This window comes from Crinia signifera, chromosome 1, assembly GCF_055691185.1.
Source record: "Crinia signifera chromosome 1, ASM5569118v1, whole genome shotgun sequence".
Lineage (NCBI taxonomy): Eukaryota > Metazoa > Chordata > Amphibia > Anura > Myobatrachidae > Crinia > Crinia signifera.
The window spans coordinates 172,092,283-172,108,975 of NC_139217.1; the positions used below are offsets into that span (position 1 = coordinate 172,092,283).

The 16,693-nt window shown below is 43.1% G+C and overlaps 1 protein-coding gene across 3 annotated transcripts in view; it reads left to right on the forward strand.

Annotated features, from left to right (window-relative positions):
- The window catches only part of FRAS1 (Fraser extracellular matrix complex subunit 1), a 460,024-nt gene that overhangs the window by 415,883 nt on the left and 27,448 nt on the right, over positions 1–16,693 (forward strand). For all 3 annotated transcript variants that reach the window (XM_083177073.1, XM_083177084.1, XM_083177093.1), the window contains 5 exons: positions 2,114–2,282; positions 4,645–4,891; positions 9,670–10,014; positions 11,609–11,769; positions 13,600–13,747. In XM_083177073.1, the coding sequence (XP_083033199.1) occupies positions 2,114–2,282; positions 4,645–4,891; positions 9,670–10,014; positions 11,609–11,769; positions 13,600–13,747 (1,070 nt within the window). The remainder of the gene's footprint in view (positions 1–2,113; positions 2,283–4,644; positions 4,892–9,669; positions 10,015–11,608; positions 11,770–13,599; positions 13,748–16,693) is intronic.

Here is a 16,693-nt window from a genome sequence, read left to right on the forward strand (position 1 = left end):
GACAGTAATGACGACAACGCTACTTCTGACTAACTACGATGCTAGAACAAGATGCTGTTTCTGACAGGGATGCTAGTTCTGACTAACTACGATGACTACGCTAGTCGTGGGAACACTACGCCGATTCTGACAGGGACACTGACTACGTACTGCCTACGCTGACTATGCTGGTCGCGGGAACACAGCATGCTTCTTCTGACTGACTATGCTGGTCGCGGGAACACAACGCCGAAAAGGGATGCTACCCTTACTACGTAGCTGTCGCCGTAAAACTACACAAGTACCAAATAATTCTATAGCCTTTAATGCTCACTTTTCAGTCTCCCTGTAAGTGTACCCTATACATTTACCTGCATGGGTGGTCAGAACATATCCCAATTCAGAAATTGGTATGACACATAGCATTAGAAAACCGCAAAAGAGGTGGTGTTTTTTGGCAATAGAAGTAATTTTTTGGGGTGTCCAAAAAACACATGCAATTATTGCCAGTGGGCATGAGCCTCTATGCTACAGTGAAGCTGATCATTTAAATTCTTATATTAAATCTCAAGAGAATTGTATAAAATAATTGATGATATGAATTCATAGTTACCAGCCCGGCAAAATGACAGAACAACACAGCAGTAATGTAATCAATTGCAGCTGTGCATGCCTGAACAGAGCAACACTTGAAATCGGGTGCTATCTAGTGTCATCTGTCACACACAACACCTAAATTCCCCTCATAGGTGCTTTAATTATATAGTATAAAGAAAAGTAGACACTTCCATTAAATTATACACAAAATTGTAGACACACCTTTATCTTTCAGTTCAAGGAGGAAGCTTAATTTTGTACTGCGTATACATGTGTAAATCACAGAGGTAGGGCCGGATTACAGGCCTATTGGAACTGGTGATGGAAATGTGCATGGGCCTGATATGAGAAGTGGAGGAGGTGATGATGATGCCATGTACGCATGCAGAACCCATACACTTGGCCAGATGTATCAAGCTTCAAAAAGTGATAAAGGGGAGAGTGATAAACAACCAGCCAATTAGCTCATATATATCATTTTTCAAGTCCAGACTGTAACATGGCAGTTAGGGGCTGATTGCCTGGATGTTTACTCTCCATTTTATCACTTTTTGAAGATTGTTACATCTTGCCCCATGTGCTGATTTGAGCTTCCCACATCATCCTTATACACTTATCACTGCTTTCCTAGTTACCGTGACTCTGCTCTCCTCATTATGGAGGTCATTCTGATTGACTCGCAAAGCTGCAAAATTTGCAGCTTTGCGAGTCAACTAAATGCAGCACGCACAAACAACGGATGTTGCGTGCATGGACGAAATTAGGTTAGATAGGTGGATTTAGTAGGTGTTTACAAATTTAAGTCACTTTCTGGTGACTTAGATATGTGGCACCTTGGTACAAGAAGAGGGTGGGCAGCTAACTTCCGGCAACGTCAGCTGCCCGCCTGCGACACCCACGTCATGGGTGAATTACCACGGTGATGCCAGGTCAGACATGATCTTATGTGCAGTCTGTCTGACCTCCTGATCTAGTCCGATGCACACCGGGCTGCGCATTGGATCAGATGTCACACACACACATTAGATTTTGGGTCGATTTCACCTGATTTATCGTCTTAAAGTGCAGAATCAGGTGATATCGGGCCAAAATCGCATGGGCTTTAGTGTTTTCTTTATTATTGGCGCAGGCAGATATAACAATGTTTTATTGACCAAATGCAGCACAATAAATAAGCTCTTCCTATATTTAGGGTATAGTTCCCCATGATGCCCTAGTCAGGCTCAATCTCTGATTGCTACCCACTGTGCTACCCACACAAACATTGATAGTTATATCATAGCATTATTATAAAGCGATTGCACATTTTGGTATCCACCTCAGACACGTTACAAAAGTTCTATAGCACCAACTAGAGAGTATAACTTTTTTGACTTCTATTAAGTTTTTCTAAATGTCCTTATGCTTATTGCCTTATTTGTATATTGTGCTGCTCTTTGGTGCAGGGATCATATATGGAGGATATGGGAGGTTAGGTTATGAAGAGTATTGGTGCAAAGAAGAACTGTTTAATGACAAAGGTATTTTATGTTAACAGTTACAATGTGAGTGAACAGGCGGGATCCATCAGCGTGACTGTAAAGAGGACCGGTAACCTCAACCAATACGCAATAGTATTATGCCGCACAGAACAGGGAACCGCCACATCCAGCTCCAGTGTGGGCTCTAGACCAGGGCAACAGGACTATGTGGAATATGCTGGACAGGTAAATATTTACTTTAAAACTAACTTTAAGGGGGGGGGGGTTAAGAATGGAAGGGGCCCATGTGCAAGTTACCGTATTTGTGTGGGTCCGCCTCTTCCCATATTCGTGAATCTTTCTGTACTATGCTGTACACAGGCCCCAGTCCATTTATGTCTCAGGATGTGTCTGCGGCATCATAAATTAACAGATCACATTATTCAAAGAAGATAAAGATGGAGCGCTATAGACTATTAAAAGTTGATCAATTGGGTATTACATTAACACAAAGAAAGATTTATTGTATAAAATAAACATTAATTTCATAAAAAATATATTGATGCATATAAAATAATATTAATAACATGAAAAATCAATCAATTGAAATAAACTCCATTATGGAATCGGCTATTGAAGGACTATGGAAAAAAATGGTATACTGTACTTAGATGTAGTCCTGCTTGTTTCTATGATGCTCCCTTGATGGTAAATGATAATCCCCAATTGATAAATCCAAAGATTAAGTAAACTGGAAATGGTGGGTGTCCATAAACTTGACTGGGTTGTAGCCTGTTGTACTGTTCCAGATACTGGAATTTGGCTTTCCCGAAGGATAGGGTCCCAAGATCTGGAACAGTACTACAGGCTACACCTCAGTCAGCCTACTGAGCCACACGTAATGGTCATAATGTTTGCGCTGTACAACCTGCCACCTGAGGGGAGGTTACTATCTTTGCTTTATTGAAAAACCACTCCCGAATCTGTGTAAAACAAGAAACTTGTTGAACATCAGTATCTGAAAAATTTTCTTTTTTTCTAGTTAGCCATTAGATATATCATGTTTTAATGTAGTTATGTTTTACTATGAATAAATACCCTTTGCCACATGCTGTATGTACTGTAGCTATGGGTAAGGCTTCTAGACTTTTGAGAGTGATAGACTACTGTATGTGGGGTACATTTACTAAGATGGGAGTTCTATTAAAGATGGGATGTTATTTATTTATTACCAGTTATTTATATAGCACATACATATTCCGCAGCGCTTTACAGAGAATATTTGAACATTCACATCAGTCCCTGCACCAGTGGAGCTTACAGTCTATATTCCCTACCACATGTACACGCACATACAGACATTCTAGGGTTAATTTTTGTTGAAAGCCAAATAATCTACCAGTATATTTTTTGATTGTGGGAGGAAACCGAAGTACCCGGAGAAAACAACCACAAGTACAGGGAGAATATACAAACTCCGCACAGTTAGGGCTATGTGGGGAATCGGTACTTGTGGATTATCACGGCTCCCATCGCATGCCATATATAGTGGCATGCGATGGGATGCGATTTTTGCAGTTTTTTGCTGTGTGTGAAAAAAGCGCATGCAATGGCATCGCAGCGAGCCACCGAGCCCGAAGTGTGGCGAGCGCAGCGAGCCCCGCGAGGGGACGCGGACACCTGTGAAGCCCGCTTCGGGCTCGCTGCGCTCGCCACACTTTCTATTCTCAACTCCACACCGACGTGGATAGTGGGGGTATGAAAAGGTTGTAGGACGCGTACCGCTGCGCTCGCCACGCTTCGGGTTTGCGTTGATAGTGGGGGTGGTACAGCCTCAAAAATGCCATTTGGGGGCCATTGAACATGTTTCATACTAATTTCAATGCATTTGGATGCTTTTCTGTTAAAAATCGCATGCGATCGCATGCAATCAAATCGCATGCGATGCGATTTTTTCATGTGCGATGGCCATCGTGGGAGCCGTGATACTCCACAAGTACCGGGGAATCAAACCCATGGCCTCAGAAAGTGCTAAATAAATAAGAAGTAGAATCTGATTGGTTTCTATGGGCCACATCCCATCTTTAATAGAACTCTCATCTTAGTAAATTTACCCCAATGTCTTTGTAATTTCCAATACATAATTTCCAGCTGTCCAGTACAGCTCATGTGTCAACATTTGATTAAGCATTCATTTATTCATTGTCAAAAATTCAAATACTGTCTTTGATAAACTATAGGATACATATAACAGTGAGTTTTGTACAGCAACAATTTACTTTCTGCTTAGTGTCTGAAATATTGACGCTTTATTGTGTTCTGTATAATTATCTTTTGTTCTTTGTTATATGAATGCATTACGGCCAAATACCAGCTTGCCTAAAAACTCATATAAAAACTTTGAGTGGGTATAATTAGGGTACTTAAAATAGCATTGAAATGACAACAACTGCTAAGAGACTGGAATGAGGGCAGTGAAGCACTTCAGAAGACTCTTCAAGATGAAAAGAGAAGTCTGTGCCTGTGTATTTTATTTAAAGGGAAAATGTCCGTATCTATCTGCATATAGATGTATTTAGTGTATATCTAATATGTATTATTGTATCAGGTGCAGTTTGATGAGCGAGAGGACAGCAAAGCTTGTACTATCATCATTAATAATGACCAGGTCTATGAGAACATTGAACGTTTTACAGTGGAGCTGAGCATGCCAGCCTATGCCCTTCTAGGGCAGATCACTAAGGCCACGGTGAACATTAATGACACAGAAGATGAGCCCACTCTCCAGTTTGATAAGAAGATATACCGCGCCAATGAGAGTGCTGATGTCCTATCGGTGCCTATTGAGAGAAAAGGTTTGTTTCTATCTGATAAAGAAGATTGCTGTAGATCAGTGGTTCTCAACCTCGGTCCAACAGTTCACGTTTTACAGTTCACCCGGCAGGTATGCACTCATTATTCACTGACACTTTTTAAAAGATCCACACGTGGAGCTAATTATTTCACCTGTGATCCTGTGTGGAGACCTGGAAAACGTGAACTGTTGGGGGGTCCTGAGGACCGAGGATGAGAACCACTGCTGTAGATTATGTTCTAAGCAAGTTGCATAGATATAGACCAACTCAGAACTGTATCAAGTTGGTTCAAGATTTATAATAGCTTCCATAATCTATAAATCTTCAAATGGTCATTTTAATGATTTAAAAATATATTACTATTTTATTTCTAATATTTTGGACGTATGAAAAGCTTTAAAAATGAAATCTTTTATCCTAAAGAACGTACTGTGTATCTTTGAGCCATGCTGATTTTTCTTCCTCTGTATTTACCCCATGTCTTTCCCTTTCTCTACCCCTTTTAGAAATCCTCCATTTCACAATACCATACAACTGTAATACAGTACACAGAGCATTCCACTGACCTACAAAAGCTACTTATAGTTTCTTAATGACCTCCATACAATACACAGAACATCCCGATGGTGCATCTGCGTATGTGCAGACCCCCTGTGCCAACGTTTCTGCCGAGTATCACACTCGCCGAGGCGTTCACAGGTAGGGGAGGGAGAGGGCCAGCAGGGGGCGGCTGGAGGGGTAACATTTAAAAAAAGGGCAGTAGAAAATGATGGGCAAACCCCTAGGTGCATGGTGAGCAGTGTAAAGTCTCGTACACACGGTAGTCTCATTGATTCAAGAGCCTACCCATTGTAGATACATCACCGTCATTCTCTGATACAGTACTACCTTTATTTGACCTTACATTGCTGTGTTCTGTTTTTATCACTCTTGCAATAGTAAATGAACATTCATTTACTTGAGGAAGTATATTATTTTGCATAGCATATTAAGCAGCGATTAGATGAAGCCTCAGTTATGAATTACTGTTAGGTATCCAGGACATTATGCTGAATTAGATTGTACTGTAGCTATGGTGACTTACTGTGTGACTGTATGGGTATGATACAGATATGCTGATTCAGCATAGCTATAGTGCACATTATTCTATTACTTCTGTGCATTGCGATTTTAAACACCTTGATCAGCAAATTTATTATTAAGAAAAATAATTCTCCAGCTTTCCCCGGCTACCTTCCTTTGCCAGTGTCGTTCATAAAAGCCAGTGATGTCTTAATATATTTCTATAATAGCCACTTTGCAGTCATTATTGTGCGCTTAAATGGCGAGAATTTCTGAATGGAGTTCTATAACATTAACAGTGTAATCACCGCTATTCTCCTTTGCTGGAAATAGAAACCGTACATTATTATGCAAAATACCATTCACTTCACTGTCAGCAATTTCTACAATGCTAATGCTACAGGTCATAGGGCATATTGTCAGTCTTGTACTTTAGTGTATGTATAGTTATGATTGCTTACAACTGCTTTTTGTGAAGCAGCCAAGATGGCTATATTGCCCCTTTCGCTCTAATCTTATGGTATAGGGGATCTATGATGTCTAGATTGACCATGTTATGGTCGACCACTCTTCGTCGAACCGTCTAGTTAGATGCCTAAAAATAGTCGACTGCGTCTAGATCGACAGTAAGGAAAGTTAGACACCAGCATTAGAGCGATGGGAGCGTGGTCAACATGAGGTTTTTTTTTAAAAATTGGTGCCAAATGTTACTGTATATGTACACAATGTCCCTTCAAATTGCTTGCCATGCTTCGGGGACTGTGCCTCGCTACGCTTGATGCATTATTATAATCTCACTCTGTGGAGGTTATTCTGGTTGACTCACAAGTCTGCAAAGCTGCGAGTCCACCAAAAGCATAAATGACTACGTGCATAAGCAGTGCAAAAAATCGCTCCCCTGGCAGTACACACATGGTAGCGTGTCAATCAAAACAGGCTCCCGTGCAGGGCCGGTGCAAGGCACCGGAGCGCCCCAGGCGAGTCGGGGTGGGGGCGCCCCGGTGCCGGCCGGGGGGGGGGGGGGGGGGGGGGGGGGGGGGGTCTTGGTTGGTACCTGCGTAAAAAAAACTTCTGTCCCCGGCGTCCCTGCTGAGTGCTGGTGTAGGGGTGTCCGTGCCGCCGGGGGAGCCTGCGGCGCTGTTATCGTGTATACGCTTGTCGCGCCCGGCGGGGTCCCTACAGAGCATAGAAAATAACTAGCGCTATGCGCGCGGCGTTATTTTCTATGCTCTGTAGGGACCCCGCCGGGCGCGACAAGCGTATACACGATAACAGCGCCGCAGGCTCCCCCGGCGGCACGGACACCCCTACACCAGCACTCAGCAGGGACGCCGGGGACAGAAGTTTTTTTTACGCAGGTACCACAGTGCAGGGGGTGAGGGGCGAACTGCCGCCCTCCAGGTGCCGGCGCCCTAGGCAAATGCCTAGAGCTGCCTAGTGGTGGCGCCGGCCCTGCTCCCGTGTCCACTTGGAGAGTAAAGTAAAGACTATCTTTAGGCGTCTAACTAGACGGGTTTGACTAAGCATGATCGACCATAACATGGTAGATCTAGACATAGTAGATCCTTCGACCGGATACCATGTAACATCAGCTGTGTAGGGTTGTATTGAACAGCAATGTCTGACAACTGGCCTTAAAGTGGAGTTTGGCAATGGATTAAGATTTTAACGCTAATATATTTCTAGAGTATGCAGTGAATAACAGGTAGATTAAGCACCATTATGTGTAGCTGACTGTATGCACTGTTCTACAGTGTATAAGCTAAAAATAAATCTTTGAAGTCTATAATAGGTGAATCCATCATGAATGTGCTGTGTGGCAAGTATTCTAATGGACAACACAGCTAAATAAATATTTTGCATATACTAGTATCACAGTCACAACTATGGTTTTGTAGAGATAATAAAAATAATCTACCTTTAGAGATCTATGCCCAGGCTGTCACATAGCTACTCATATGTTCTGCTGCATTTACTGGTAGCTAAGTGCACTCATATTACTACACTAAGGGCCTTATTCAGATCCACCCTCCCCTGCGGATGGTCAGCAACTGCGCATGTGCAGCTGCTTTATGCAAGTGGCCGATGCAAATTGCTTAATCGCTGTCTTGTTCGCACCTAGCAGTGTGGGTGGGGGGCAGCGGCGAGGAGTAGCACCATGGGAAAACGCAGGGCATTCCCATAGCAATTTGACACGTGACGTGGGTGGTGGACAGCTGACGTCAGAATATTTCAGCTGATCGCCCTCTTCCCATACAGGGAGCCTGCAGATCTAAGACACCAGAGAGGTGTCTTAGATCTGGAAGAGCTTGCAAAATGATTTTGTCCCCACACGCAAGGCTGTGAATGGATGTTTATGCTAAACATCTATTTGCATGCATGCAAGGAAATCGGGCAGCACATATTTAACACGCAAAGCTGCGAATTACACAGCTTTCGATATTTCAGCTATTTTGAATAGTGTTCAGTGGCGTAGCTACGTTTTGGGCGCCCCCCCGCCATTAGGGGGGGGCGCCCCCCTTCCCCGTCGCTGCCCTGCCGAGCACCCCTACCCCTACCCCGCCGCCCATGCAAACCCCCCTCAATCCCCCACAGCCTTACCTATTGCGCTGGTCCCGGCGGCTCCGTTCTTCTGCTGAGGACCACCAGAAAATGGCCGCCCCCATACAGCAGACAGTTTCAGAGAACTGTGAGCTATATGGGGGCGGCCATTTTGTGGTGGTCCTCAGCAGAAGAACGGAGCCGCCGGGACCAGCGCGATAGGTAAGTCTGTGGGGGATTGAGGGGGGGTTTAACTATAGCACCGCAGCCCCCGGCGCCCCCACATGCACAGCGCCCCCCCCCCCCCCCCCCGCGGTGGCGGGGGCTGCGGTGCTAAAGTTACGCCCCTGATAGTGTTCAAATAGACCCATGTTGAGAACCATAAGCATTGCATTCATGTCTTAGTAATAGTAGCAGTATCCCTGTCAAACAAAATATGATTGGCCCTACACACTAGTGGAAGGATCCCTTTACTTTCATGCTGACAGTCAGTTCTCCGCAGTAAGTCAAACACGCCTGATTCCTATCAGCTTAGAACTTCTGCCCTTGCACTGCAAAGGCTGCATATTTCATTTTGTAACATTTTTCAAGTAAAGCAGAAATACTGCCGTATTCAGAAATCTTCATTGCAAGTTCCATTAAAGTTTGGAGACAATGGATATTCCCGAACTTTGCTGCATGCTGATGTATCAATAAACAGCTTTGTGATTGCTTTGGCTGTGCAGCTCATTTGTTTCATTTTCTATTAACTGTATGCCGGTGACTGTCAGATCTAATGGAAATACCTAAATAGAAGCAGCAATCTATTATAGATATCTGCACTGTTCCAAGCAAAGAGTCTTGTAGCTTAACAATGCACTGTGATCTAACATAGTAATTTCGTCTACTCGAAACACTACTTTTTATTTTCTTGTTTGGTCTTTGTTATGATTTTTTTTCTATGCAATTTATTTTTTTTCTGTTGTTTTGTATCTATAGCTAGTTCAAAATGACTTTTGATTGCAGATTTTTTTCCCAGCGGATTTTTTTTTTAAACTACCTGTATAACGTTTTAAAGCTTTGTAATATTATTTAGAATTGTTTTCCTAAACAAAATAGTATTGAGTAGCAAAAGTGCTACATTTATGTAGAAATCTGCAGAGAACTGACAAGTGATTGCACCATATTTTTAACAGGGGACCCAGGAAGCATTGTTTCTGCGCTGTGCTATACGGTACCAAAATCCGCCAAAGGCAGCAGTCTTTATGCCCTGGAATCAGGATCTGATTTTAAGTCAAGGGGTATGACCAATGAAAATCGTGTCATCTTTGGCCCTGGAGTTACAATGTCCACCTGTGATGTCAAAGTAATCGATGACAGTGAATATGAAGATGAAGAAGAATTTGAGATAGTTCTGGCTGACACGTCTGAGAATGCGAGAATTGGCACCATTGCTACTGCCAGGATTGTCATTGAAGGACCCAATGATGCTTCAATGGTCTTCTTAGGGAATGCCACCTTTACAGTCAGCGAGGATGCAGGTATAATTTAGCCTTCGCTTCAAAATACTAGTAGTCTCATGACTTTATATGAACGTGCTTAGTAAGTATATGTATATTTGTAGATCTCTTTGTGGTTTCATGATTACTGTTGAAGTAATTTACAAGGCAAGGTGAAAGTCCAAAATAAACAAAGAGGCCTCGCGGTGGTGGCAGCCCCCTCTGCTTGTGCAATGAGGAAGGATCACACTGACACCCCCATCCCCCCACCCCCATCGTTGCTAATATATTCTATTTATTTCCTCTAAGAGGGCGTGTTCATGCCACCTGTGATTAGGCCACTCCCCCAAAAAGTACATGGGCCAGACCTAGCTCTCTGTGGCCCAGGCCCATCTGTGTCTTTATACTAATGTTGTAGCCAATTGTGTTCATAGTCCATTTTAAGTGTATAATGCATTATCGGACGCACCATTGAAATGAGCACCAGTTCTGTGAGAAGGGCATTCTGTCCTGTGTGATGGGTTGTGCATCTTTAGATACAGCAACTGTTTGAGACACGTCCCCATCTGCCTAGTTATTCCTCTCATATCTTCTATAAACGCTCACTAAAATGCACACGCCCTGTGTCTACGTTCATTCTCAATTTTTGTGCTTTAACTACTGGGACTCGGATGCATCTGCATGTATAGTGGCACTGAGTGTGCTTAGTGTCTGACTGAGCGTCAAGCCTTAAATGTAATATACCTGGGCAGTGTATTATATATGTGTGTATATATTCTTAAAAATAAAATTTTACTCTTCTTTGTTGTTATTAGAATTAATATATAATAGTTATATATATATATATAGAGAGAGAGAGAGAGAGAGAGAGAGAGAGAGAGAGAGAGAGAGAGAGAGAGAGAGAGAGAGAGAGAGAGAGAGAGCAGTGTATCCCAGGAAATGGACCAAGTGACAGACAAATCAATAGAGAGAGAGAGAGACAGAGATTAAGAATGGTCACTCAGGGGCAGATTTTTTAAGCTTGGAGAAGAGATAAACTGGAGATAAAGCGGAGAAAAGGTAAAAGGAGATAAAGCACCAGCCAATCAACTCCCAACTGTCTTTTTCAAACACAGCTGATTGGCTGGTGCTTTATCTCCTTTTTCCTTTTCTCCACTTTATCTCCAGTTTATCTCTTCTCCAAGCTTAATAAATCTGCCCCACAGGTATTACTCGAGCTGAGAACAGTACCTTGCCCCGGAGCCAACCACTGGAGGTGATGCCAAGCAAGCCTTCTATGTAGAATAGGAAAAGCGCGGGCACTCAGGGACTACCATTGCAGGTGAAAAAAAGGACCAATTTTATTCCATTTAGGTCTGGTCAACATAAGGTGTACAATCATCATTGTGTACCTTATGTTATTATTCTGTGATGAGTTCCGCACCACCCCCCTGCATGCTGTTTATCTACTACAGTGAGGGCACCCAGCAAAGTCGTTTCAAAGCGTCTGTGCAGTGGTGTTTGCCGGTCTCTGGACACATATATATATAAAGGAGTGCATTACACATTAACAATTTTAAAGCATAATTCATAGTGCAATGTGTTTTAAACCTGTTCAGTTGGGTAATCTTATTAATGTTCTGATATTGTTCATCAGGCTTCATTGAGATACCAGTTATTCGTAATGGACCTGACCTTTCAGTACCAACATCTGTATGGTGTGCCACTCGCCCTTCAGATCCTCCATCTGCTACTCCAGGGATTGACTATGTTCCCAGCTCTAAGAAAATAGAATTTAGACCTGGTAAAACAGTAGAGGTAAGCTGTTAGAATACCATATATACCCTTAGAGTCCTCACTCTCAATTTTGCAAGCATGTAGTTTTGCTTTCTATCTACAGTGTTAATAATATTGTGAGCAAGATCCCAATCACTAAGAATCTCAATGGGTTAACAGGGCAAAACTATTCAAATAACTTGTATCCTACACTGGTTTAGCATTGCATTTAAATAAAGTTACCTTTTCCTATGCCAGTCATAACCCTAAGCACTTTAATATAATCTGTTTTTGGGAGGTGGACAAAGACTTATAGCTCTTTTGCACTGTGTGTACCTCTAATGCCATTAAAATAATTTTTAAATAGCTCTTTAAATATAATCCATTGTCTTAGTGCTGTAGAATATGAACACATAACGTAGAAATGGGTACATTTACTAAGGTGGGATTTCTATTGAAGATGGGATTTTGCCTATATGAACCAATCAGATTCTATATATTATCTCCTAGAAGGTTCTAAATAAATAAGTAGAATCTGATTGGTTGCTATGGGTAACATCCCATCTTCAGTAGAACTCCCATCTTCGTAAATTTACCCCAAAGTGTCTAATCAATTTATATGTAACAACAACAGTGTATGAGCAGGAGATACAGATATACCCACTACTATATAGTCAAAATCAATAGCTAAAGTTGCACTGTGTGTACACACCTTATGAGTAATGCTGCACTTTGTTCTGCCCCCTCTTCCTGTTATTCGCTGCATTATGTAGTCAGGGGAGCTACACACACTTCCAGAGAAAATGTTAGTTTTAAAACCATGTGCTAGCTTGGCGCACTATTTTATCCCCCCCCCCCCCCCCCCCGCTAAGTGGATGGTAGGGCATGAAATACTGCATATGGGCTCAAAAAAAGTGAAAAACCCCATGTTGACCTTCCCCATGTCGACCTTACCCGTGTCCACCTAATGCTTGAGTTGACCTAATGACCCTGTTGACCTAACCCATATCGACCAACAGTCATGTCGACTTTCCTGCATGTCGACCTAAATGCAATGACCTAATGACTGACGACCCAATGCTTATAGACCTAATGGCCATATCCCGTTCCAGCTAGCCATGAATTTGTTTGGATACATAAAAAATATTTGCATAAATGCCAGCATGACCTAATCCTGTGTTATTATTACATGTATGTTCTACTTTCCTCGTCTTTGTCCTAAATTGTTGCTAAAGCATGTCCTGATTTAGGGAATTGGTGTAATATGCCTTTAACACCCATTAGTTATTACTGCAATTGTGAAGGGTGTTGTGTAGAATATTATGGAGTGATAGTGGCCTGTATGACCACACCTATATTTTTTAATTGATTTTTTTTGTTGAATTTGAAACACACCCATGTATGAACAATGTCACATATGGCATCATTACTACAGTACAAGGGGTGCTTCTAACAAATAAAAAGAGGTGATGTTGCCCATAGCAACCAATCAAACTCTGTCTATCATTTTCTAGGATACAATAAATAAATAATATACGGAATCTGATTGGTTGCCATGGGCAATATTACCTCTTCGGATTTTTAGAAGCTTTAGTAAATGTATCCCTAATACCTGAGGTATCAATTAAGCCCCAGGATGTAAGCTATTTATGCTGGATACATAATGTATATATGTTGCTATATGTTTTAGCTGAGACTGTTGTAATGAAAACCAATAAACCAGACTTAATTATGCGTGTTACATAATGTGAGTGATGTAGCACCATTTATTTTTTTTATTTTATGTTTCTTGGCAGTTAACAAGTGTAGTAAAGTTGATGCTTGGCATAAGAAGGATACAGTATATAAATGTCTATTCCTTCTACATTACAGCATTGCACACTGTCAATACTTGATGACACACAGCGCCCAGTGATTGAAGGACTAGAGACATTTGTTGTGTTCCTCAGCTCTGCCCAAGGGGCTGAACTCACCAAACCATATCAGGCCACAGTTACTATAAATGATACCTTTCAGGATGGTATGTACTCTTTACTGTACTTAGAAAGGGATGGGCCTGCAAAGGGGATTCTCATGTCCAGCAATTTTCTAATTTCTCCATTCAGTAGTATAATGAGTAGAATCCTGCAACTAACATCCTAGCGGTAAGAACAGCTGCAGTTTTACATCTATCTGGGACATTGTCTAACTGTGCTGGAGCTGCCACTGCTATTGCCAACAGCTCCTCTCTCCACAGGACTGCTCCTGGCATCATAGGCATAGGTGGCAGTGTGGCTACTTGATGTGACATGACCAGGGCAGTGGCGGTTTTTACCTATGGGCTGCAGGGCTGCAGCCCCTCCCAGGTAAAATCCGCCACTGTAGTGAAGCCAGATGCAGCCTGTGAGACTGCACTGGTTTCACTGTGACTGGCAGTGACTTCCAATGGGAAGTCCGACCTGCCAGTCACAAAGTCAGTCCCATTGGGAGGTGTTCTCTCCCTCCGGGACACCTTTGTGCGGGCTGCCGTGCAAAAACGGCGATTTGCGCATGCACAGTACCTATATCAGTACTGCACACGCGCTGGTCCCAGTGTCTGTAACTTATATTCAGGGGCGGATCCAGGATAAAATGACAGGGGGGGCACCATGATAAAAAAGGGTTTGGGTGGGGGAGGGGCGGTGTTAGTGGTGCCAGTGTACATGCTAAGAGAGCGGCAGGAGAGGGTGGGAATGGAATTAAAAATAGGCTCTGGCATTTAAAGTACGCAGGCCCACCATGGCGACAAAAGTGAAGGATGTAGTTGTGCGCGCGCCAAAGGCGCACTCTGGAAAAGGGTGTGTGGCCACTCAACAGGGGGCGTGTCAACACCATATACAACTTCTACACATTATGCAACAAAATACTAGACCCCATTATACTTGCCCCTTACACATGATGCCAAATGGAATGAGCCAAAATTGACATAATGCCACATGGATTGAGCCAAAATTCAAATAATGCCACATGGATTGTGTCAAATTCACATAATGCCACATGGATTGAGCCAAAATTTACATAATAACACTCACAGATTGAGCCAAAATTCACATAATGCCAAATGGATTGTGTCAAAATTCACATAATGCCACACGGATTGAGCCAAATGCATAAAATGCCATACGGATTGAGCCAAAATTCACATAATGCCACATGGATTGAGCCAAAATTCACATAATGCCACACGGATTGAGCCAAAATTCACATAATGCCACACGGATTGGGAAAAAATTCACATATCGCCACACGGATTGAGCCAAAATTCCCATAATGCCACATGGATTGAGCCAAAATTCACATAATGCCACACGGATTGAGACAAAATTCACATAATGCCATATGGATTGAGCCAGAATTCACATAATGCCACACAGATAAAGCCAAAATTCACAATACACTTCATAAACAGGGACATTGTCCACCAAAGGCGCGCATTAAACATTTACATTACATACATACATACCATTACACGTTAAGTTACACGCCATTATGTCCATTATGTGTTATGCCAAACACCATAATGCCTATTAAAAATTATGCTACATAAGTGCTGCTTCTCTACATGCTCATTGCCAAGGGTTCCATGCTCATTGCCAGAGGTTCCATGCTCGTTGCCATGTGGGATTACATGCTCATTGCCAAGGGGGAATACATGCTCGTGGTAAATGGGGGACAGCCGCCGCCAGGAAGAAGTTATAGCCACTGACAGTGGCAGAGCCTGGCTGTATTCAGAGCACTGCAGGTCCCGGCTATTTGAAATAATACCCCTTTCACACCAGAAAATGCATTCCCAGGTTGGCCCCTTTTACACCAGCCTAGTCCCTGCATTTTATGGTGTGAGGGGGAGAGAAAACCACCCCTCCCCCCTTTAACCAGTTATCTCATTTAACCGGCTATATCTTCGGAACCAACTGACCCATTTACATGAGACAAGTATTATATTGAAGAACTTTTGAGTGGGCTTTGAATGATTTTGGTCCAGTGAAACTGGAACGTTTGGTTCCAGAGTAATCTGCCCTCAAAAACATGAACAGCCATGAAATTACATTTCAAAAATAAAAAAATCGGTTTACACGCAATATCTCTGGAACCGATTGACCGATTTGGACCAGCCTGGTATCATATTGAAGTCCCAGCGATTTGGAATTGAATAAAATCAATCACAAGCTTCTGTGATGCCAGGGCGGGAACTGGCAGCCGTCGGAACCGGGTGGGGGTCCGAATTGACGGGTCCCATATTATCCTATGGGGAAAAAACGTTACAGGTTTGCCAGGCGATATCTCCGGTTCCCGGGGGGCTAGAGACACGGGGCTGGGCTCGTTGGAAAGCCCTGGTCCTCAGCTACAAAATAAATGACAGGGGGGGCACGTGCCCGGGTGCCCCCCCCCTGAATCCGCCACTGCTTATATTGTACAGGCGCCGGGACCAGTGTTCCCTCTAAGCTGTGTGCACGCGCACAACTCGCCGAGCGCGCTCACAGACATTACAACAGAGCGCACAAAGCAGCAGCTGTCCCCTTTTTGCAGTTGTGGACTCAATTAATGTGTGTTTCACCCATTAACTACATTGTGTGCTGTATTTTGAAGTTTAATATAATTTGGAAGTAAAGTTAACACAAATGCTGAACGTCGTTTTCCAGTTATATATCTGTGACGCACAAAAATTTATATTTCCTTCCAAAGTTGCACAGCCAAAATCTTTTGCTGCGCACAGCCTTCGTAAAATTAGAGGGAACATTGTCCGGGACCAAGATTGCTTCTATGGGCTGTTGCCCAAGCAGCCCATAGAAGCTGGGCGGATGCGCAGTACAGCTGTTTGTACTGCGCATGCGCCAGTCCCGGCGCCTGCCATTAAAGCACAGGCGCCGGGGGAGAGGAGGCAGCAGCGGCGGCAGCGACAAGGGGAGGGGGGTACTTGAGTCGTGGTACTGCCGCTGCGGCCAGAGGC